This window comes from Pseudonaja textilis, chromosome 1, assembly GCF_049901715.1.
Source record: "Pseudonaja textilis isolate UNSWEBS1 chromosome 1, rPseTex1.2, whole genome shotgun sequence".
Classification (NCBI taxonomy): domain Eukaryota; kingdom Metazoa; phylum Chordata; class Lepidosauria; order Squamata; family Elapidae; genus Pseudonaja; species Pseudonaja textilis.
The window spans coordinates 51,027,904-51,053,037 of NC_141990.1; the positions used below are offsets into that span (position 1 = coordinate 51,027,904).

General features: G+C 37.4%; 1 protein-coding gene across 6 annotated transcripts in view; it reads left to right on the forward strand.

The window, feature by feature from the left end:
• Window positions 1–25,134, forward strand: part of DISP1 (dispatched RND transporter family member 1) — a 68,678-nt gene that overhangs the window by 28,375 nt on the left and 15,169 nt on the right. For all 6 annotated transcript variants that reach the window (XM_087933990.1, XM_026695704.2, XM_026695703.2 and 3 more), the window contains one exon: window positions 7,416–7,949. In XM_087933990.1, the coding sequence (XP_087790116.1) occupies window positions 7,435–7,949 (515 nt within the window). In that variant the 5' untranslated portion in view covers window positions 7,416–7,434. The remainder of the gene's footprint in view (window positions 1–7,415; window positions 7,950–25,134) is intronic.

Genomic DNA, 25,134 nt, shown 5'->3' on the forward strand with positions numbered 1-25,134 from the left:
ATACATTATAGAAAAATTTGCTTCTTTAATTAAACTATATCTCAAGCTTGCAGTATTATTAGTTATTTTGTTCCCTTTTATCTTAGACAAAAAAGTTTTATGTGAATCTCGTAAGTATGATACTGTTAGGAAAGAAAGAAGAAGTTAAGTGGAATTTTGTGTCAGGGTAGCAGTTCTGTTCTGCTTTTCATTAAGGTCAGAATAATCATTGTTGTACAAAAAGGAAACAAGATTATCTTTTGTAACAGCAAAAACTGGAATTGCAGATTTAAAATTTAAGTGTTAAAGCCTATATGTTGTGATGACTCTTTGTAGCAGAAAATCTTGGGAGGTGGTGGTGTAAGGTGTGTGGCATTTTCTTTTGGCCATTCCTCCTTGCCAGCTATGTTGAGGTGCAGTGGCGTCTTGGATGGATGAAGTAAACCATTTGCCTTGACTTGGCCAAGCAAAGCTGATTTTTATTAGAGACATGTCATCTATATCAGTGGTCGCCAACTGGTGGGCCGCAGCCCAATTAATCCAGGCTGCATGGGAACACAAGGCTGCGCTGCCCACATGGCCCGCAGGAACCCTCCCCACCCACCCACTCCTTAGCTGGCAAACTTGCCTGCTAAATTGCTATTTTTCCTTTTTTTTCCCCAACGATCAGCTGTTCTGCTGTGGGAGATTTGGATTAGCTAGAAAGCAGAAAACCATTCTTGCTTTCTAGCTAATCTTTAGATCTCCGGCTCTGCTTTTAAGCAGAACCGAACCTTCCTTAGGACTGAAGCTTCTATTATTCAGTGCAGGCTCAGGTACCCGATGGCAGATAGATCTCTGAATGAATCTGTGATTCTGTGAGCAACTCAATTTGCCTGCCTGTTTTGCCTGATTTTGGGTAAAAGTCGCTATTTTTTAATAAAAAATTCAATATTTACATACATGGTATATTGTGAGTTAATTTTGTGAGTTTGCTTGCTAGCAAATTTTATGAGTTTGCTTGCAAGCAAATTTTATGTGACAGACCCAGGTAGCCGATGGCAGAAAGATAGATCTCTGAATGAGTCTGAGATTCTGTGAGCAACTCAATCTGCCTGCCTGCTTGGCCTGATTTTGGATAAAAGTTGCTCTTCTTTATAAAAAATTCAATATTTACATAAATATTTATAATATTTACATAAAAGCCATGCCCAGCCAGTCACATGATCACCAAGCCACACCCACAAATTAGGCCATGCCCACAGAACTGGTGGTTAAGAAATTTGAATCTCACCCCTGCCTCTGTGTGTTTCCAGCAATGGAATACACTAAAGCATGGGTCGCCAACCTTTTGGACCACAGGGAACACCAAACTCATAATTTTAAATCCTGCAGTCCAGAGACCCTGGGAAAATCCCCCCAAAAGTCCGTAGGAAAATCCCCCACCGTGTTTTCCTACCGATCGATCATTCTTTATTTGGGATTGCAGGATACCAGCTCCAGCTCTGTTCTCAAGTGGGGGGAGAGAGAGAGAGACAGAGAGGGGGAGGAAGGGAGGGAGGGAGAGACTTTTGGCTTCATGCAAGGAAAGCAGCAGAAGCAGCAGAAGTCTTTCTTTGTCTCCCCCAAACTCTGCCAGAATGGCGCAGCCTCTTGGAGCAGGATGCCTTGCATGGTCCCAAAGACTCATTTCTGCAGCGTTTGGAGGAGAAAAAGAAAGACTTTTTCTGCTTTCCTTGCGTGCAGCCAAAAGCAGAAGAAGAAAGAAGCAGAAAGAACCAGCCTGGTGGCCAGGCCAGGCACATGGGGTGAGTAGGGCAAGTTCCCCCCCCAAGCCCTTCCCCCCTCCCCTCACTACCTTATGTTGTTCGCAATGCAAACAACCCAAGCCTTGAGTTCCTGCATAGCCTGGATTAATTACTTTGGGGGTGACATTTCTCTGCGGATCACCAAAATTTTCTCACGGACTACTAGTGTTCCCCGGCCCACTGGTTGGCCACCACTGCATTAAAGGGATCACTCAGTCATGGGAACAGGAGTAAAAAAGGAGAGGTGAAATTAAAAGCATGATAGTATCTTGATGATGCTTAAGATAAAGAAAAAATATGACTGTCATATTTTTTTCTTTGTCTTAAGCATCATCAAGATACTATCATGCTTTTAATTTCACCTCTTTTTTTTTTACTCCTGTTCCCATGAGTGAATGATCCCTTTAGTGTATTCCATTGCTGGAAATTTTTAAAATGTGCATTGTCTGCACTTTACTTGTTTACAATCTTGGTGCACTGATCTCTGAAAACTTAAATGTTAGAGAAAAAATGTGACTCCTGATCCATTCACTGCATGGCATGAAACTTTTTGTACAAGATCAAGAGAAGTATGTAAAATTATTGAAGACCGATGGATTGCTGTCAAGAGGTAAAAAAAAAATCATGTAAAATATTTGGGTTTGATCTATGCTGAATAATACTAGCGAATCATTTTTTGCTGATAGATTTATAAAGTTCCATTAAATGAATGAGTCAATAACTGTGACTCAAAATTTATGTCCAGTAAACCAAGTGCAGAAGAGATATAATTGATTCAGATGTAAGAAGGGTGTAAAATTAATACAACTGACACTCAAAACTGATAGTTAAAGCCACTTTCAAAGGAGAAAATTGCCCTTAAATTGAACTCAATTCCAGCTACCCACATGGATTCAGCAGTGCAGTTTTGGGGAAGAGTACAGAAGGATTTTGCAATTCCAGCCTTTGTGGGTATTAACTTGCCCAGCAGTGATATTGGTCTAATATCCAGATATTAACCAGGTCCACTTGTGCGTGCTACCTCAGCAAAGTGCTGCCATCCACAATACCTTTGATTAAACCAACTGCTGGGACCTGGAAGCACACTTTTTCTGTAATAGCACTTGACTTTAGGTTCCCCAAGAGATTTGAACGCTCCCTATACTTTTGTGTTTGAATGTCCCTGAAGACCTGGTTCTTTGCCCAGGCCTTTGGCATGAGTGATTGAAGTCTCCTTTAGATTGCATTGGTTGTTTTTCTTCGTTCCCATCCAGGTTTATCATTTTTCTGAACAACTTTACTCTTTTTGTTTCCTTTTAAAACAATTTGGAAACTGCCAAGGGTCAAATTTAATGCATTTATTAAATTTATATCCCCTGGATTTATATACACACATGCATGTCAATAAAAATGTGAATATCACATTGTTGTGATTAAAAAAGAAAAAAAACAGCAAACAAAGGCAGGCAAATACCTGGGGAAATCAAATAGCATTAAATAAGCTCATGCCACTTTTGGTGCTCAGCAACTTTAAGCAGTGGAAGTCAATTCCCCCACCTCCCCCACACACTATACTGACTGAGGAATTCTGGGAGTTGAAGTCCACACAATCTAAAGTTGCTGTGGTTGAAAAACAGTGACCTAAGTCACACTTCTATGGAATGGGTGTTTGGATTTTGTAGCAAAAAAAAACAAAAACCTCATGTGCCCAAAATTGTACAATAGAACACCTTATAAATAAAGTCACAAGGCAGCTGGTATAGAGAGAAGCAATTCTAAACTCTTTCAAGTCTTAAGCCATATTTAATTTTTAAGGAAAGTGCATCAGATGGGGTCAGAAACAACTGGGTAGCATGTGCAGTTCTCTTCAAGGAAGAGTCATAACTGATGAGTTCGCCCAAATGCCCTAAACTACGTAAGTTAAATTAGAGCAAGTAACTGTGCATTCCCCCCCTCCAGAATAAACTCTTAAGACCTGCTCCAAATTGATACTATGCATGGAAAAATAAAGAGGCTTTATCAATTTGAATTTAAAATTTATGTCACCCTAAAGATGGCAATCAGTGCACATACTAAATGGTACCCTGTAAAATGTTAAAGGTTTCCTTGTTTTAATTTCATACTTTGAAATCCAGACCATTAATTACTGCAAACACTAATTCAGCACCTACATAGGTATATCATTTGACTCTGATGATGAAATTGACTTAAGCATTCTCAAAATATTGACTAATGTGTCCTCAATTTCAGTGGGGCTAAAACATAATTCAGTTTAGATCCAGCTCGTTGATAATAATGTTGAATTTTCACTGAAAGATGAATGCAAATGTAGTTAATCAGTTGTGGATTTTTTCTACTTCATTCCTCCCTTGCTGCAGTAAAGGTCCCTTTAGAAAAAGATGTTGTCCAGGTGTTCTATTCAAGAGAAAACAATTTTGCATTACAGCAATTCAGTGGTTTCAAATTGGATCCTAAAGCTTGCTGGAGGCACATTCAGTTCCAAATGATGAAGTTGATCAAATTTGTACACTCTTAACAACTAAAGCAAGTTTAAACCTTCTTCAGTGCAACTGCAGATTTCCATCAGTACAGACATTTTATAGGTTTCAGTTCAGGAACTTCAGGAAGAGTGACAAGGAAGAGAGTTAAAAATAGCTTAATTTCCAACAAGGTAAACTTTAATACACCATTAATTGGAGCAAACTTTCTAAATTGTTAATGAACAAATTTTCCTGGTATATCGTGAGGTAGACTCAACTTAGGGGAGCAATATTAGATGACCCAGTGCTTCCTTTAAGAAAAAAAGCATAGTTTAATAAGACAGAGGTTTCAAGAAATAGCTAGAGGCCTATAAACAAAATAGGCCAGTGCTAGGAATGTCAGAAAAACTCCCACATATTATGAATAGCAAAGGCGTTAGGGAATTCCAAAAATGTCTAGTTAAGAGCCAGAAGCTAAGATCAATGACATTATGCATTTTTAGAACTCTATAACTGCCCAAGGAATAGTGGCTTAAGAGGTAAATAGATGTTACTGATAAAAAGATCAGACAACACCTGTTATGTCTTTTAATTTCTTTCAATCCACAATTAATGGTAGAGGAAAACTAACTTTTACAACTCGCCTTTCTCTTTGTTGGATTCTATTTGAATTGTTGTGACTGAAAAGCTGTGGAAGCTTTATTAGAAGAATCATGTTGAGTGACACTAATGAAATGAAACAGGTTATTGCATTTTGCTGAGTTTAATTTGCTGGTAATCTTTTTTGTGAAGTGAAAAAAGCATGAAAAGCATTATCTTCTTCCCCGCTCTCTCTTTCACTCACACACACAAAACACACACACCCAAAACTCACACTATCTAGGTACTTTTAAATGTAAAAGTTGTGATGCTTGTTTTTTTGGAATACAATTTTATTTTAAGAAAATAATTATTGGAATCAAATGTATCTAGTTTGCAGTGCTTTAAAGTTGTTTAAATAGAGAGAAATTTGGGTTTATAAATGCTTTCTTTCAGCCACATTCTCAGTGCAGCATTTTCATCTTATTTTGGTATGTTATTTTGAAATACTGGTGACTTTAGTGTGGCATTTTTCCCCCAAACAGTGTTCTTTTAATCTAGTTTCCTTTTTGCTTTTATTTTTTCTTAATAAATAAAACCTTAGACCAGAGAAAAAGTCACTGGAAGATGTTTACCCATACCTAAAAGTCCTCTTGAGTGAATGTTAAAATGTAACGCTATGTTTAAGGGTAGACATGATTACAGGTTTTCTAAAACTTACAAGTTATTTCTGTGCTTTAAAAAAGTGACCAATATTGCAAAAAAAATAAATAAATCAGGATTTTGTAGAAATTGGATAGAGAAAAAGAGAAGAAAAGAGAGAATGAGGTTACCATTATATTGCTAGGTTTTGAATAAAAATTGAGTATACTATTGATATATGTTTAGAAGTTAATAGCTGGACCAAATTATTAACCTTCCTTCAAACAAACATCTCTAGCCATATTGATTCAGAAAAAGCTGGGGAAAAGGCCAGGATATCATTTACCCAATTATTCAGTTGGAACCAGACAATCCATGTCAAGGGTGTCAAACTCACTGCGTCATGTTGTCATCACATGATGTATCATGAGTTTTTTCCCCTTCGCTAAACTTGGGGGTGGGCATGGCCAACACATGATGCCTCTGGCCCACGGGCTGCTAGTTTTACACTTCTGATCTATGTCTTCCACACTCTACTCAAGAATGAACATAAAATAGTCCAAGATCTGATAACTGAAATGAGGTTGCTGGATATATTTTGCGTCATCATCTTTGTAGTGGTTCGTAATTCATCCATATACTTATTAAGTTAATGTTATTGTACTACAAGTCTTTCTCCCCAGATTGCTATCAACATATCAAAACAGCAATAAATACAATTCAGAAATAGACATTAGCTGTCTTTTCTTTGATTAAGCCCTTTTGGGATCTTGGTGCAAAAAAGAATGAATGCTTGTAGTAGTCACTGTCTTATGTAAATATGGTCTTCCTATATCAGATGATTTAGTGTGGATGCCTTGTTTAGAAAACAATCTGCCAAAAGAAACACTTAGCAGAGAACTGGTGGGCTCCTCTTCCTTGTCCACAGCCCTGCTGAAGGTACACAACCCTCTCTCTGGGCAGCTTTAATTTGCATCTGTGCTTCAAGAAAGAAAGAGGTTGGATTTGATGGCCTAAATGACTCCTCTCAACTCTATAATTCTGTGGTTTTGCAGCTTATCAATATGAATATCAATATTATCAATATTCCCTTAAGTTTAATATATAATGAAGTCTGTGAGTATACATTTCTTAAAAGGGAACCTTATTTATGAAATGTAGCTCCACTTAACATCTCTTTTATTAGCTGCTCTGAAGCTTGCTCAGTCCATCAGAAACATGTTTTAAAGAGATATTTCGTTCATAAAATCACCACTTTCACAATGTGCTTAGTTGTATTTTTTGGCCTGCTTATTCAGTAAAATGTTCTGTGTTGATATTGTGGTGGGGTGAGAAGACATATAGAGAACTCATGTAACTGGATTCTGAAATAAAATGTTCCTACCTTTGAGGTTGTGATTAATTGCTGTTTGGTATTAAGTTTACAAACCAGATATGAGGTAAACCATTGGTTTGTTTAACATCCATTTCTCCCCATTAGCTTTAGGCCCTAAGGATTCCAAACTACACCAGCTTTGTGAAGCTACATTGATGTTTCTAGGGCAGCTTTCCATTGTAGAAAACACCTTGTGCTCAGTATTCATGATTGGTCAATTCAGTAGCTTTATGGCTCAACACCAGAAGCTCTCAAACTATTCATCAGCAAAAAGCTACTGCTGAAAAGCACTTGAGAGACCTATGTTTAGGTAGCAGAGTTTCACCTCCAGAGCCTACTCCATTTTGATTCCAGCTTTGCTCTGCCAAACAGTAATCTTGTCTCCAGCTCCAGAGTATAGCTGAACAAAATGACAGGATCCATCCCAGTTCTAAATTCTGGAGCTAAGGCCCAGTTATTCCTAGCAACAAAATCCACTTCATCTCATTATCCCCCTTTCTTTTATTAATCAATACTCAAGCAAATGTGTTGTTATGTTAACAATGTGCCTTTTTTTTAATTCAGGTTTTTTTTTTCCTTCCCAAAACTTTACAGGCCACCAGAATTTTAAAATATGGCCGCAAACAGTGGAAGCAATGAGTTTGTAGTTCTGAGCAATGGCAGCATTCCATTTGGAGCAGCAAATCCAGACCTTCTTGCAACCAAGGATGGCACTATCCTAGTCTACAACCTCCCATCATCAAAAGAAACTGTAAGAAGAAAAGTGACTGCAAATGGGTGCTTTCACATGAACGGCACACTCAAAACACCCTTCCTTGCAGCGGATGAGCAAAGGACACCACAGGTGTTGCTGCAGTGCTGTCATCCTTGCCCATATCATCAGGCATTAAGTAACCAAAGCAGTCAGCAAGAATGTCTTTCAGTGGCTGGTAATGCAGCACCACCACCTCCATTGCCTTCTGGTTCCCCAGACCCACACACTGAATATTCAGCAACTGCTTGCCAGAAGCATATGCCTTTATATCAGACTGCTTGTTGCCTTCAGTCCTTGCCCTCTTTCTGTCTACATCATCAGTGGCCTGAACATTTTCAGCACCAGCCTGTGCAACAGCATATAGCCAACATACAGTAAGTAGAGATTTCATTTCCTCTAGTGTCTAATGCAATCCTATCTACTTGATGATCCTCAACTTGCAACAGTTCATTTAGTAACTGTTCAAAGTTACTATGTCACTGAAAAAAGTCACTTATTACTGTAGCGGCATCCCCATGATTACATGATTTACAGTTGGATGCTTAACTGACTCACATTTATGATGGTTGCAATGTCCCAGGGTCATGTGATCCTCTTCTGACAAGCAGAGTCAAGACCTTCTGACAAGCAGAGTCAATTGGGAAGCCGGATTCACTTTGCAGCTGTGTGACTAATTTAACAACTGCAGTGATTCACTTAACAAATGTGGCAAGAAAAGTTGTAAAATGGAGCAAAACTCACTTAACAAATTCTCACTTAGCAACATAAATTCTGGGCTCAATTGTGGTTGTAAGTCAAGGAGTACCTGTACTCTGTGTATCATTCCATATGCAGATTTTACAACAGACATGGCCCTATAACACCAACATTCCCATCATTAATCATGCTGGCTAAAGCTTGTTGGAAGCTGTATTCAGTAACATCGATAAATGCCCAGAGGTTCTAGTTCTGCTATATAGCCAGGCCTAGTGAGCAGTTTTTCTTAATTTGGTGTTTTTACATTATATATGCTTCATGTACTATATATAATAAAAGTCACAATTAAAGTCACAGGCTAATAGATGGATATTTGAAGATCTCTTTACAAAAGTTAAGGCATCTCTAAAAGCCCTGCTCTTGGTATGAGTGTCTGCATTTCCAGCATCAATATTGTGCATCTATGTTCATGGAGAACTTATTTTTAAGCCTATCTTTATGTTACCCAACCTAATGCAATAGCAATAACAAAAATGGTGTTAATGTATTTTGTGGTTACATTAATAAGGAAATATTGTACTAAGCATTTAGAAGGACATGTTTTGCTAAAGAAGGATCGGGATGTCTGGCCCATCCCTGCACTGTGTAGTTCCATCCTGGAAACCAGTGCCATTTTTGGAATGGCTACAATTGATTGTGGCCTCTCCAAAAATGGCGCCCACGTGACCTCTGAAGCTCCAGATAGCTTCCAAAGGTAAGTGCACAATGAGTGATGGAAAGAGGAGAGGAGTGAGTGAGTGGGGTGAGATGGAAGGGAAAGCAGGCCAAAGACCTCCAGGGACCTGATGGGGTAGGATTGGTGCGGGTGAGAGATTATTGGGGCCACTGCAACATCAGTCATAAGGGCAAATGATCATAGTAGTGTTGCAGCAACCATAACTTCAAAACCTGGTCATAAGTATCTTTTTTGGTGGGAGGGGGGTGTCTCTTATAACTTCAAACAGTCACTAAGTGACCAATTCTAAATCAAGGTCTACCTGTAACTAAATAAAAAATGTAAAATTAGCAACCAAAGCAGAAGGGGAGTCTCTCTACAACAGAAGGATAGTGACAACTGGGAGGATTTGCCTTGCAATATGTACTTTTTCAGTTTTTCCATAAATTATATGGAGATAAGAATGAGGTGGCTAGTTTTTTTGGCAACACCGAATTTTGTAGGATAATTAAAATGCAAAATCACCTCCCTGCTCTGGTAATAGACAGAATGTGCCATAAAATGGCAAACACAGTTTAGTTTAAATGACCTGAGTATACAGTACTGTCCATTTTCACGACTATGAAAATAGATTCTGAGCTAGCAATGTTTGGGGTAATGATGAATAATTCTGTGGAAAAAAAAGAATTACAAAATTGTGGCTGCTATGTAAGAAAGGAGTTTCATGTTACTATTGGAAAGGGAATGAAATAGAATAACAGTTAGGAATCTGATTAGTCATTTATTCAAACCTGTAGGATGGATTCAGTGTAGAAAAGGACAGCCAAAATAATCAAAGGGAGGATGGGTTGCAATATGTGGATTGTTAGCTTAGGCAAAATAAATGAGTGAGGAGCACAATAAAGTATCAAAATAGTTGTGAAAAAATATCTTTGCGTGTGGGTGTATACTCCAAAATGAGATTGATACATAAGACTATTGTGCTGTCCCCTCTGTCTTAAACACATCGAGCATGCACTCACACACACCCCACAAACACATTTGCTATTCTATGAATATTTTTTTGTTAGATTGTTACAGTTTTGGGTGGTGGTAAACTGAGTATATACTGCATGATAAACAGTATGTAAATTTTTAAAATAAATACACTGTGAAAATTACATTGAACTATACTTTTAAACGATTCCTTGTTAGAAGGACATTTACTACACTATTCAGAATATTTTATATGTGATCATTTTGTTTGACATTTTCTACAGTTTGTACATAATATTTTACAATGTCCATTTCATCGTGTGTTATGGAAAGCTATTAAAAACAGTGTGTAAAACAGCCCTTTTTGGAAGTCTTGCAACATACAAATTTTGACAGAATGATATTAAATGCAGGTGTTTTCCATTTTAGTGTGACCCATTAATTATATTTAATGTATAAATGAATCCATCTTTCATAACTGCGTGTGTCCATATTGTTAAATTTACATGAAAAACTGAAAAAGAAAAAAACAGTACTATGAACGATGAAGGATCTCTTCCCAACTAAAAACTGAGCTTTGGCATTTACCAGATCAACATAACAGGTTACTGCAAGGTTCTAAAGCCTGCAGAGTATAAAATGACTTCATATTAAAAGAATGAAATGTTGATACTTGGTGTTATGAATTGGTTCTTAAAAAGCAAAGCAACATTTTACCTTTAGTTTCAAAAGTTTCAGTGTTTAGGTTTGAATTATGGAAATTATATTGAATTTTGAAATAAAAATATATACATACACTTCAAATCAGTTTCACGTTTTGCCAGAATGTAGTTCAGATACATTTAGTTAATACCTCAGAGTTGTGAGTAAAATAAATCTTGGGAACTAATTTTTTACCTTTTTCAAAAGCTGAACTTAATTGCTTTTCATTTAAAAAATATAACTATATCCTTCAAAGGATGCCAAACCAGAAACACGGAATCTGTTTTACATGTGGGATTCTAACTCCCATTAGCCCAACCAGTATGGGCAGTGAGCAAGAAAGGTTGGGATAATATCTAAGATACAACAAATTTCTTTTTAAAAAGTAAATGTAAGCCATACAGCTAACCTAGAAAAGTCACAGGTTATGTTACAATTTCTCAGTACCATAAGTTTAGTATGCATAAGTTTAGATTGTTTTTTTTCTTGATGTGTTTTTAGAAAATTACTAATTAATTTTTGTGGTTTAGGATTTTGGCTATGTAATCATGTGGCTAATGAAAACAAAGATGGAAGTATCAGGCTAACAGCTAAATCTGTAAGAATGCCCCATCCTTAGTAATTTTCAGAACAGGAAATCATGTTAACAGCATTTATGTTCCTCTCTCATTTCCCTAATGAAGAAAAACTTTCTTTTCCTGGAAATCCAAATTAGTAGCATTTTTACAATATCAGAAATCTTGGGTGGGTTTTTGCAGTCTGTGGGAATGTAGACAACTTCAGTTTTCGTAGGGGTTGGGAGGGAAATGTCATAATTTACTGGGGGCGGGGGAAGAAAAGTGATAAAGGGATCAGTTTGCTCACAATTGGCCCAAGCCAGAGGGAGAGAGGAAGACAGTGAAGGAGCAGCAAAGATTGTCATTTACTGGCCAGCTTGCAAGCTACAGTGACTGTTGATGGTACTATCACATTGCCTCACAGAAAGTACTATGAGAAAAAATGCATAGATATAGAAACCCATGTTTATAAAACTTGATAACTACCATACCCAAAACTGTTTCATGAGAACTGAGTGTGCTCAGTAGCTACCAAATGCGATGAGTAGCTCAGATTTGACAGCAGGAAGTGCTCTGGAATGGGAATGAGTGCGCATTTTTAAATAAGTCTTTTCCAAAGTGTAGAAGGAAGCCATGGAAGATGGCAGCCGTATTCTGAAACAAAACATAGCTAGCATTCGCCTCTCCCCTCGTTCCCTTCTAGTTGACATTTGAAGACATGAGCCACCAACCCAGAGATAATACTGAGTCTTGAAAAACAGTAGTCCTGGCCTCCATGTAGTTATCCTTTTAAAGAGATCCAAGTTCATGACCTTCACCGCACCTGACAATGAATTCCACGAGTGTGCTGTGCAAGTTTTTCCTTTTGTCTTTTTGAAATGTTCTTCCAATCAGTTCCAGGGATTGTTTTCAGTCCTATTATTCTGGGAGATGGAGGAAAACATACAGTATTTCTATTCATTTCTATCCATGCTGTGCATTATTTCATACCACTCAGTCATAGGTCTTCTTGCATGTCTTTCTCCCAAGCTGAAGAGTCTAAAACATTCTAGTTTTTTTATTTAGACCCCAATCATTTTGGTCCACCTAGAGATCCTATTGGCCCAAACCATGTTAATCTGTCACAAAGCATTGAAAGTGTGACTATTTTCCCAGGCATTTAGGTCAAGGGTAGATGAGTTGTGCTATTATTGATTGTGAGTGAGTTAACCATGATCCTTTGTGCCAATGGATTGTTTGGTGGGTTTGTTTGTTTTATGACCTTGGCTACCTGAGTGAAATGGGCAGCTATGTAAATCACATAAATAAATAAATGTATTAAAAATATGGCCTCTACTCCACATTCTGGGGCATTGATCTCTCTTGACTTCTATAATTTGGCATTTTCAGATGGTGGCAATGAATTGTTTGAAAGTTATTTCCCATGCTCTGTGACTCTCACTTTGTAAGTCACAGAAAAATACCGGTACCCTGAATGAGCAATGAGCTTCATAATTTAAGACCAAATTTGGTGTCTTTTGATGAAATAAATTAATGTGTTCTTTTTTCCCAAACCCTCTATAAAGAAAATATTAGACAATAAATAAAAGCATGTCCCTTCCAGCAAGTCCCCACTTTTGTGAATGTGTATACAAGTATGCTTTTTCTGAAATTTATGGGAGATTGAACTGGAATACTTGTTCATGAATGTACATTAAACAATTAGACTTGAAAGTTGGCTTATAAATCTGGACCATTTAATCTTAATAAAGTTGTTACTATAATAAATAATTTATATGTTTTCCTAAATATAAATATATTCCTAAGCAACCAACTAAACGCAATATTAACTAGAACTATTATTTGCTTTTGTTTGTTTTATTCTTTTTATAGGATTATGACATGAAAGCAAGTAATTTTTGAAAATTGACGTATTTGTTTTTCAATTAAACATCCAGTCAGATGAGATTGTTTGAAATCAGGAATAATGTTGATCTGGAAATAAACTGTAGATCCATCTCCTTCAACTTAGTACCTACTAGAGATACTGAGACTACAATTGCAGTTGCAGTATAACTGGAAGATATTAGGCTGAAGAAGATTGCTGAATCTACTTGATTAATATCTGCAATTGAAGCAATACTTTTTCTCTCAAAAGCTGTCTCTCCTCAAGGCTATGTGAGGTAGGTATGTGAATTTCCTCAAGGTTACAAAGGAGGTGTGCTGAAACAAATGATGAGTCAGGCCACTAACTCTGGGTTGTTCTTTTTTTTTTTTACTTTCTTTCATCTTGCTTTCCTTCTAAAATCAATTTCACAATCAATAAGATGTAGGGAAGGAACGGCTTGTTCTTAATATACATAGAGCTCTTGGGAAAGCTTTTTCCCTCCCTTTCCTTTTTTAATTTAAAAACATTATTGAATTTTAAAAAATATATAAAACACACATGAAAAAGCAGAGACGTTAGAAAAAAGGGGGAATAGGGGAACAGCAAAAAAAAAAAAATATTAGAGAATGCAATTTTTGAAACATGTGGACAACTTCTAGCCTAAAGTTTTTGCCTTGGGATTGCAGACATTTTGCTAATTTATTGGTTAGTATACCACTCCTAGTTCGATTCAGAATTGACTTTTGTTTATGAATTTTTCTACTGGAGATGTGAGGGAGGCTTGCATTGGCTTCATTATGATAACACTATAATCAGTGGTGTTTAACTGTTCGACAAAAAATAAACTTAAATCAAAAGCACTCTGTGTGTGTATGCAGGACCCCATTTTGCATTATGAGTTACAGCACATTTTCTTAAGCAAATTCTATTGAGAATATATGCTATGTACTTGGATATTATAGACCAGTAGAATTGTGTTCCAAGTCAGATAATCACAGTTTTTGACAGCATTGTAGTGTAAGGCATTGTGGTGTTCCCTGCAGAAACATCTGTCTGGCATTTTGGACATCTTTCCTAAACTCCATGAAACAATTTTACTCTATGCTGCCTTGACTTTAATTCCCCAGAGCCCTGGGGAAGATTAAATTAGTACCATTCTCCCTGAGCAGGGGAAGACTACCTCTAGCCTGAAATTATTTCATCTTTCCTACTTATAGCGAGCCACTGAAAGGATGAAATATATCTATGGAACACTCTACCAACCTTCTCTAGCTTTGTAGATTTTTAAGAAGTTGGACAATCATCCATTGAAGATGGTTTAATTGGTTTTCCTGCTTATTTGGGGAGGACTGTGATAGATCCATATGCTTGCTTCCTGCTTCACAGTCCTATGATTCTGTTTCTATAAATGGAAGTTATGTGTTCAGTATCTGATTGATGCTCTTATACAAAGGAGTGAATAGCTTATAAATAGGGCAACTGTCAATCAGTTTTTGAACTCTTGATAGGATAGCAGATAAATGTAAATAAAGTATGTGTGTTTTTAACTGATTGCTTTATTGGATTAAACTCCTTCAATGTTTTTTTTATTTCTTTTGCTTGAAGAAAAGGTAAAAAAAAATCAAATGTTTCTAATCATTCTGTAATCCATTTATTTTAGCTTAGTCCTTCCAATTTTTTATTCTGATTAAATTATTTTCCACAACTAAAAGAAAAATTGGCATTTTCTTTAGATGTAAGTTCAATCTATTCATTTAATTTATTTCTAATAAAAACATTGGATAGAATTAGAGAATTTTCCCCTTTTCTGGAAGAAAAGAAGATGTCTAAACAAGCTAAAGATATTTTAATAACTAGGTGTGTCAGCAATGAGTCAAACCTATTACTATGTTTAAAAAAAACTTTACTTTTGGGTACTGCCTTCTGATGAAGTGCGTTTTTTATGCTTGGCAATAATCTTTATTGTCGGAACAGGTCATGTTTAGAGAGAAACAATAACAAAAACAGGAAAAGAAGAGAAGAAAGTATATAATTTTATGAGCAATATTACACAAACCTCACTTTCCAAATGACCAATGTGGAATTTTAAAACTATATTTAAACAAAGAAGAATAGTATTTACTGTGATTTAATGACTTAGACCAAAAGAATAACACACTTATAATTAGCACTGTAAACTGGTTTATAAATAAAATTCTAATGGACAGTGGATATTAGTTACATTTTACATACTTATTATTTGTAGTGCATTGAATTTCTTCTTAAATGGACCATATGTAGCCCAGAGCTTGAGACTCATTTTAAATGTCATGTCTTAAATCTTTATATGCCAAAGGAGAAGAGAGTCACAGAGCAGACCTGTTTGAATAACTGGGATTCCTTTTGGTTCTTGCCTTGACAAGTTAGAGCTGGAAGCCACAATGTGTTCTTGATAAGAAGCCAGGGGTCCTGATTTAGACATCAACAAAGCAAACTTTTGAAATCTAATAGTTTGTTAAATAACCCTGTCTAGAGGGTTATTAGGTGGACAACCTTGGACTGATTGATCAGCAATGCACCACTGTGCCCTTGCTTATGCTAAACTAGAAATCTAGATCTGGTTTAGCTGAGGTCAGATGTGGGTTGCTAAGAACTGTTTGGTTGATCTCAGGTATGTAGCTGTTTGTAATCTTAAATATTGTACTGCATAATGATAACGTTTAGCATATTTTCATCAACAGTTATCTTCATTTTTTAAAATAATCATTTTAAACTGTGCCCTAAAACATTCAGTTCACCTTTAGCTATCAAAGTTGTCATTTCGTTCATTTATATGTAGAATAAACGGCACTAATTTTTTTAATGTGCCTATGGAGGTTTGGACGAGTTTGATAATATTTACCATCTGTTTTTGCTGAATTGTTCCAAAATCCTCTTGAATAGATGTTGCATATGAAATATTTATAAGTACAATAGAGAAGTTGGACTCTTCTCAAATTGTGATTCATGATGATACTAAGATTTTTATTGCCTCTTAATATTTGAGAACATTTTGTTTAGCCTATCCACCAAACTATATCCTCCCATAAATAACCTGGAAAGAGGGCAAAGGGAACAATGTATGTAAAAGCTTGCTCAATAACAGCAAAAAGCTTGGAACAAATTAGATTTGGATGAAAACAGTTGGACAAAAAAGGCAATGAGATTCTTCTTCTCAACTCTGTTCCCCCTCCTTTCCCCCATCTCCAGCTATTTCTGTCATCCCTCAGTGGACACCATCATTTAATCTAACAAATATAAATTTATGACTGATAAATGAGGCTTCTCTGCTCCCATTATGGTAGTATGCTGGCTGAGTATGTACACTGAAAAACAGCTCTTGTGAGAATGTTGCAAGATCAGAGTGATTAAAATGATTCACTATTTGGGTCCAAAATTCATGAAATAGTGTTGCTTTCATACTCTTGTTGATGGATAGCATGGTTTAGGAGAGAACCAGGTTGTGAAAATCTAACTTAGCTACTGATAACCAATAGCAGTACTGTATTTCACAAAAATTATAATGTTTAGCAGTGCATAATATGAGCCTGATTAGACCCTCATGCATAATATTGAAAAGCTGTTTGGACTTCCCTTACATATTGTGCCTCTTTAACTTAAAGTAAAGAGTGATTCCAGGGGGGAAATGTCTGAGAATGACTTTGGGATGCACAGGACTCTTCTATTCCATGCATAACTTTCAGTCTCCTTGAGATTTCATCAGTGTTTTCTTTCTGCTCTTGAAACTCCTCCAATGGCAATTTCATGCAGGTAAAAATTTCACAAACATTTCGTGTTTTATACCTTCTTTGTAGCTCTTCACTTCTGTGTGTTTCTCCTGGGCTACCATAGCTTTCCTGGCCAGTGACAAGTGCCAAGGATTGCCACTTGATTTTTCAGGGTAACCACCTTGAATATTTACCAAGTTCAATATGCAAGCTATGCCTCAAGGATATGAGTGGTGAGTTGATAAATCCTGTACTTATTGAAGAGATCTCCTACGAAATTTAACTAACACCGTTTAAAACCAATTTTAAGCATTCCCTTGGAATGGCAGTTTGGGGCAAAAGGATAACATTTATTGCCAGTGTAAGAGCCTTATGGCTTATAATTTTGCTCAGGCTTGGTTGATTGAATCCAAATGCCACTTTCTATTTGTAAACATTTCAAGATATGATGTAATAATTGTCAGATGTCTTAGTGTTGTCAGCTCCTAGGCACATCTTGTTTTTGATTTGTATTGGTTTTTATACTATTTGTGAGTCACAGTCACATGGAGTTGGGCAATAACATGCATGCATAAGCAAGAAAAAAAATCAAACTAGCAGTTTTTCATCTGATTTGTGGCGTGCCTTAAAAATCGCCTGGAAGAATTAAGATTGCTGTAGATTGTGAAATCAGGAGTTCCAAATTAAGACAGTGGGAGTATGGGTGAAGCAAGAATTCCCACAGATGAAGAAATGGCCAATTCTCCAAGTTTTATGCAACTCTGAAGTCATAAAACAAAAACTGTGCATAGATAAGCTGGAATAAAATTGTTTTGGCTGTCCAAAGAAGATACTGTGACTACATGGCAACATAGTGCTGATGCCATTTTGGCATAAAAATTCATGTTGATGGTCCATATGTAATAACAAACAAAATGGAAACTGCACTTTTCCCTTCCCACATCTTTTGGGTAGGGGTAGGGGTCAAACAAGAGAATTGCTACTTAGAGATACCCCAATGTTTCATTCTGTCTCAGCTGATGACCTCAACCTTCTATCACTTTAACTATGGACCTTCCAGCATTGCTGCCCCCCTTAAGGGCCCTTTATGCCTAACAATAAGGACTCACTCCATATACCCTGATAAAGACCTACCTAGCTTCCTCAAACTGGCTGGCAAATCAGATCCGTAGAATTTCCGGATTTATAGACTTCAACTTCTATAAAACTTTCCTGAAAATACTTTTTATTAAATCTTCTAAAAGATTAAAAACCAATACAAACGAATATAAAATAAGGAAGAAAAAAGCAAAAAAGCGAAGAGAAAGCAAAAAGTAGAAAAAAGGAAAAAGATTTAAGAAAAATAAAAGAAAAAGATACAAAGTGGCTTATGATATTGTTCACAGCAGCTATATTATATATTTTAACAGCTCTCAAGTTAAATCATGATACTCTTCTTTGTAGTCTGTCTAGTTATCAAAGCTATAAATCATGTTCATTTTTTCATTTATGCACAAAAAGTCCATAATATGTTTCAGTCATTAATAGATCTAGTGTCTTGTCTCTAATCAAAAAAGTCAGCTTATCTCAGCAAGATCTATCACTTTCACCAACCATTCTTCCATAGTGGGTTGTATTGACTCTTTCCATCTCTGTGCATATAGTAATCTCACCACATTAATCATATAATGCAATAATCTAAAATTCAGTCATACTTATAAAGCAGGTGCTCAAAGATCGTTGCAATAAACATGTTTTTTTTTCTCCTCAGCATTGCATTCCTTACTTCATCAAAACTCCATAACATTGTAATACTCAAATTGAGCCTATGATTTCAACTATTTATACAGAAACCATAGTACAATACAAAATGAATAATATAGAAAGTGGTCATTATACAAGTAATTAGAGAGAAACCAGTCACATGTTTCCATGTATGCATGGAGTGATTGTAGTTGTATTTAGGAGTCTGACAGCCCATGAATAAAAGCTGCTTTTAAACCTGTTTGTCCAGTTGACTATGCTTCTGTGTCTTCTGCCCAATGGTAAAAGTGAGAAAAGACACTGACCAGGATATGAATCATCTCTAAGTATCTTCCTTAATCATCTGAAGCAATGAGACCTGGCAATGTCATCCAGTGTGTTAGGGGACAACCAATGGTTTCTTGTGCTGAATTAATCACTCTCTGTAGTGCCTTCCTGTCCACAGCTGTTGAACCAGCATATCATACCGTTATATAGTATGTAAGGATACTTTCTATCGTAGACTACCAGAAAGAAGTTATCAGCTGTTGTTCCACCTGATTTTTCCGCAGGACTCTAAGGAAATGAAGTCTCTATTGAGCCTTCCTAACTATCAGGGATGTGTTGTTTTTCCAGGTGAGGTGTTGACTAATAAGCACTCCCAAGATTTTAAAAGAGGAAACCCTCTTCACACAACCCCCCTTGATGTAAGCACTTCTCTGTGCTTCCAGAAATCCAGCACCATCTCTTTTGTCTTGCTAGTGTTTAAATGTAAGTTGTTTTTTAAATACCATGTGGATACCTTCTGTACTTCTTCCCTGTATGCTGATTCATCCCCTCCAGTTATAAGACTCAGCACCATTGTAGCATCTGTGAACTCTATTATGATGTTGGATGGATCAGAGGATATGCAGTGATATGTATACAGCGAGTTCAGGTAGGGGCTGAGCACATCCCTGAGGGGAGCCTGTGCTGAGTTTCAGGGTGGAGGATGTAAAGAGCCCAACCCTTACTATTTGTGGATGATCCGTCAGAAAGTCTTTAACCAGTCACAAGTGAGGAGAGGGAAATTCAGGTCAGTCGGCTTTTCAATGAGAATGCCCAGTAGGATGGTATTAAAGGCCGAACTATAGTCTATAAATAGCCTTCTGACATAATTCCCAGGTTTCTCAAGGTGTCTTAATGCAGTATGTAGAGTAATGGCGATGGCATCCTCTGTTGACCTGTTGCTTTTATAAGTGAACTGATGTTGATTGAAATTCAATAGAAAACAGGACTTGAGGTATTGTAAGACCAGTCTCTCAAAGAACTTCATCGCTATAGACATCAAGCAATGGGTCTATAATCATTCAGTGTCATGGCCCTGTCGGAATCTGATTCCGAGGGGGAGATTGAGCAGCTGACAGGGAGTGGTTCCATTGGCTGTGGAAGAAACTTGGGAAGAGCAAAGTCCGGCTGGACAGAGCAGGGGAAAGGTAGAGCAAGGCAGAGGGAATTTGGAGGAAGACCCATGCACACCCTGTCTTCATCCTAGGGCACACAGGGAGGAACAGAGGAGCAACGTGAGTTGTATGGCTTACAGGGGAGGAAAGGGTCCTAATTCCCTTCATTAGCTGCAGCTGGGAACACAGGTTTAAGTTGCACAAGCCAACTGTTCAGAGCAAATCATGTATTATCTTGTTTTGTCAAGGCTTCTCTGGATTCCTGGCATCTTCCCAACTCTGTGTGTTTTGTTGGCCTTTGAAGTCTGCAATTCCTTATCCTGCCCTGTCCACTTAATTGCAGCAGCATGGTTTGTGTGGATTTTTATTTACAGTTTATATGTACTTCGTTTTCAGACTGAATTTCCTCCACTTAAAGACTGTTCTTGGGAGAGTTTTTCTCTCCAGTCGAAGATAACTGGACATTGAGGGCAAAGTTGGAGGCATTAAAGGGACTTTTCTTACTTATGTGACTGTGTTGCTTTTGTGCCATGCCCCGGATCATTACATTCAGGCTGTTTATAGCTGCTTTCTTCAGAATTGGGATGATTGTGGCTGCTTTCAAGCATGATGGAACTCTAGCCAATTGTAGGGAGATGTTAAAAATCCTTGTCAGGACCTCTCAATGCAAGTTTTACCACTATCTCCAGCATCCCATCTGGGCCTGCAACTTTGTTGGGATTTATGGCTTTCAGCATAGCTCTCACTTGATGTTTTTGCAAGGGGAGTGTCTGGAGATTAGAGGCCTTTGGGCTAGAGCCTCAGAGACAGGTCTATTAACCTCAAAGTAGGCGAAGAAGCTATTCAGCTCCTCCGCCAGCATGACATCAACATTGGCTGTTTTTATTGTGTTGCCCTTGTAATTGGTTAGAAGTTGTAGCCCTTGCCACACCTGTCTTGAGTTATCATCTGCCAAATGCTTCTCTCAAATATTCAAACTTACTGAGTATAATTCTTCTCTCCTGTTCGCTTGTCACAGTCCCTGCCATATCTATGCACACAACATGGAAATTTTTCAGAAAAATAAGTTGTAAGCACAAATCTAATCAGAAACTTTGGTTTTTCAATTTATTGCTTGGGTGGGAGCCTTGTTATACGCTGTGAAAGATTCTTCTCCCCCCTCATACTCATGTTGCCTGTGGTCAGGATGATGTCACCTGTGAGAAGACTTCAATTTAAACAAAGTTATCTTTGTAACTTGAGAATTGACAGGTATGTTTTAACTCCCAGACAATCAATTTCCATGGGTGGGTTTCTTTTTTTTTTTCCAGAAATAAAATTTCTGAAAGAGTTCAAGAGCAAGAAGTATTATCAGACAAACAATATAAGTGTACTGTGGGCAGAGAGACCCATAAATAGAAATAGTGTTAATAATATTATCTAATGATCTTTTCATAACTAGTCATTGAAAGGTAAGATAGCTCTATCTTCTGAAAGATTTCTAATAAACTCTTGTTTGGTACAAAATCCAAGCACTCAACGAATGCTTTCAATTTCAGCAAGGTTTCATCCATTTATTATTAATCCCCTATGTCAGAGGTTAATGGTCCTAATATTTCAAGGCTGCCAGAGGAAAACAATTTTATACTTTGTATAGAGAAATTTAATAATAGCACCTCTAAGGTTAAGTCCAATAATAGGAATGAAAACAAATGGTTTAATCATCTGTCTATAGACACTTGTATAAGGAATGCCGGCTTTACGCAAGAGACCATATGGGGAAGAACTGATAAAACCTTGGATAAGAATGGAAGCAATACCAGCTGGCCCAAGATACAGATTACAAAAGAGTCGGACTACAGTTTTGAGAATCTAAACAGCTCTGAACTTGTGGTTAGCTTAATTTAGCATGACATGTTTTATTTAGGTAGTGGCTGATCTAGGACAACAGAAGCATGTGAGAAAAATGGTTTTTGAGAGGGTATGAGAGGAGGTGCTAAGTGGGGAAACCACAATAGGTTTTATTCTGTTGTTCTGTTTGTGTGATACCTGGCTTAGTATAATCCGTGAAAACTACATGTATCAAATTGTAATGAATAAGAATGTGTATGCACTTTCATTGCAGAATAAATTATATGGACCAAAACTTTTGATCTGACATTTGCACAATCAAAATATGGTGAAAAGTTTGTACTAATGGAAGGACCTTCTTGGATACGTTTTGGATTTTTTTTATGAGGACAGTTATGATGCAATAATTAGATGAGGCCTTTGTTTTTGAAATACTTCGATGGAAGGAGTTTGAAAATAATATCCCGACTGTTTATGTCATGGCCCCGTCGGAGCTAGGATCTGAAGCGGATGATGAATGGGAGCCTGGGCCCACGGAGAGAGAGAGAGATGGTGCAGTCCCTATGGCCAAGGCAGTCCTGGGTCCCTCAGGCCTTGGAAGAATAGGAAGGGAGGAAGAGAGAGTGCAGGCCGACCAAGGAAGTAGAGATGGAAAGGGCAGGCAGTGGAGCAGAGGAGTTCCAGAGATGAGCACAATGTCTCCCCTGCTTGAGCACGGAGAATGGGGAGGAGGCAGAGGCAGTGCAGGGAGAACCGACTATTCGGGTGGAGAGTGCCCCGCCCTCCTCATGAGGTTCATCTGGAGAGTAGAATTTGAGGAGACTCCATGAGGAGGGGCTTTTGCCAGGAACAAGTGTTTGTTTTCTGGATTACACTCCCCTGGCTTTCAGGTCTCCTTTTGCCTTGCTTCAAGGGCTGCTTTTCCTGCTTTGAGGACTGTTCTTGCCTTGTCCTAATCTTGAAGACTTTACCTTTGGAACTGCTTTTGGATTGGACAGCCCCTTGTTTTATGGCTTGCTGTTTGTCTTGCCTAGGCCTGAAGACTGCCTTCAAGACTGCCTTTGTCTTATGCCCGGATTTTTGCCTTGTGGACTTGCTGGGTAATCTAGGGGCTGTTGTTTGGGGGACTGAGGGTGGAGCCTTACTGGTTGGTGGAGGACCATTTGTTTAACTATTTGCAAGACTAATAGAGAATGCTCTGGAGGCCTGCCTAACCATGACCACCTGGGTCATAACAGTTTATATCTTTTCATTGATACTTTTTTGTAATTCATTATTAATTCATCACTCATGCTATTACATCCTCTTTTATCCTAGAGCAGATTTTAATTGCTATTTTTAGTGGCAAAGGTCACTTGCCCACTAGTGGCTGGAGTGATGAAAAAAGTGGGCAGGGCCATGCCTTATGCCTAGGTTGACTTTGTTGGTTCTTTTTTGTTTGTTTGTTTTAAGGGAGGAAGGAAGCTTGCTTTTCTTAGAACAAACAGTAGTCTGTGTTTTTTCAATGAAACAATACCTTGTCAAACTTGGCTGATCTCCAAAGAACTAAATATCAGACCTCCCAAGTATTTGGGTTAGTACTTAGTACTTAGAAGACCATCAAAAAAATCTGAGGACTGTAAATTAAACTATAAGATCCATAAAACATCCCAGAAGGCAATAGCAAACCACTTCCAAATTATTGCCAAAATATTCCCATAAAGTTAGGGATGGCACTATATTTCATATAATTTGCATTGTAATACTGATTTCAATAATTACAGAGCAGAGGTTTGGCAGCACAGTTGAATGAGGATCAATAGCCGCAAAATGGATGGGGATAAGGGTTCTAGTCAGTTCCCCCTTATGCTCACATGGCTTTCTTTGGAGTATTTTTGGAGCCTCGTTGCATATAACTTTCCAACCCCAAACAGCTTTCCAGGTGATTTGTGTAAGAACATCTCCTGTATGGCAGAAAATGCTGGCGTTTGAATACAAAACCTGATCTCCCATTAAAAAAGTACACCAATATCCAGGTTAATAAGGCTACATCTTTACCATTTCCTTATACAAATAATTATGCTGGTAGGCTTCTCCTCTAATAATAAAGATTAGATTGGCAATTTGCACTTCATCTTTCTCCATTGTATGTATAGGATCTCATAGAACAAACATGAATTTATTAAGAAAGAAAATTTGGTTAATAAATTGAAGTAGCGTTTCAAAAGCAAAACTAGCAGTGAACTTTGATTTCTTTTCATAGCAATGTATAAACTGGTTTGAGGGAGAGAGAGAGAATGACCGAGTTCAGAATATAAATGGCAGAATTCAGAGAATATGAATGCTGGAGTTTGTTTTTTTGCTCTGAAAACAATCTTAATGCAAACTTTAGCATACAACAAAAATAACCTTTCTAAGGAATGATTTGGGAAAAAGGGATATTTTTCATGTCACCTGTTAAGATACAAAATTTGGGTGTGCATAAGGTTAATTGGGGTATGCTTATTGTTTAAGCTTCTTGGGTGCATGTCAGCCTTTGACTGTGGTCTAAAATAGCCTTACGGTTCCAGGCCATCTTTGTTCTATGTTCTGCTTTAGTCCTTTTAAATAAATTTTATCCTGCGCAAAAGAATGATAGAATCCTTCATATTTGAAATGACAAAGGACATACCAGCTATCAGACTGTTTCATTTCCAAATGCACGCTTCAAAAAAAAGAAAAGACCTGCATTGAAATGAGTCCCAACACTGTAATTAGTTCATTGCAGCTGATTATGACAATTTTATTATGCTGTGGTTTAGAATTTAAAAAAATCATAATTTCAACAACAACAAAAAATAATTATGCTCTAGGACCATGCTTCCCAAACTAGGGTTAAGTTGCCCAAAATAGTATTAAAAAGTTTTTCTTTGGATAACAACACACATAGGAATTACCTATGGACAGCAGGGACTTTTAAATTCACTCAAAGGGTTTTATCTACATTGGGTGAGAAGAACTTCTGAAAAGCAGTTTGGGGTAATGAAAAAATTTGGGAAGCACTGCTTTAGAACGCATAGCAAAATAGAGCTTTCCCTTTCAATTAACAGGGATGAGTTGCTGTTTTGATCTCTAGAGCGTTTCAAGGGAAATGCTGTCCTTTCCACATGAAGGAATATCAATTCTTCATAGTTTGTCCTGATGTCATCCAAAAAATGCAGACCAGGAAATGGTATGGGACTAAGGCAAAACAAATCCAGGAAAGCACCTGACAGAAATGAGTCCATGAATCCACTGAACTTTGCTATAAATGTAATGAGTAACTTCAATATAATAGAAGTACAATGTA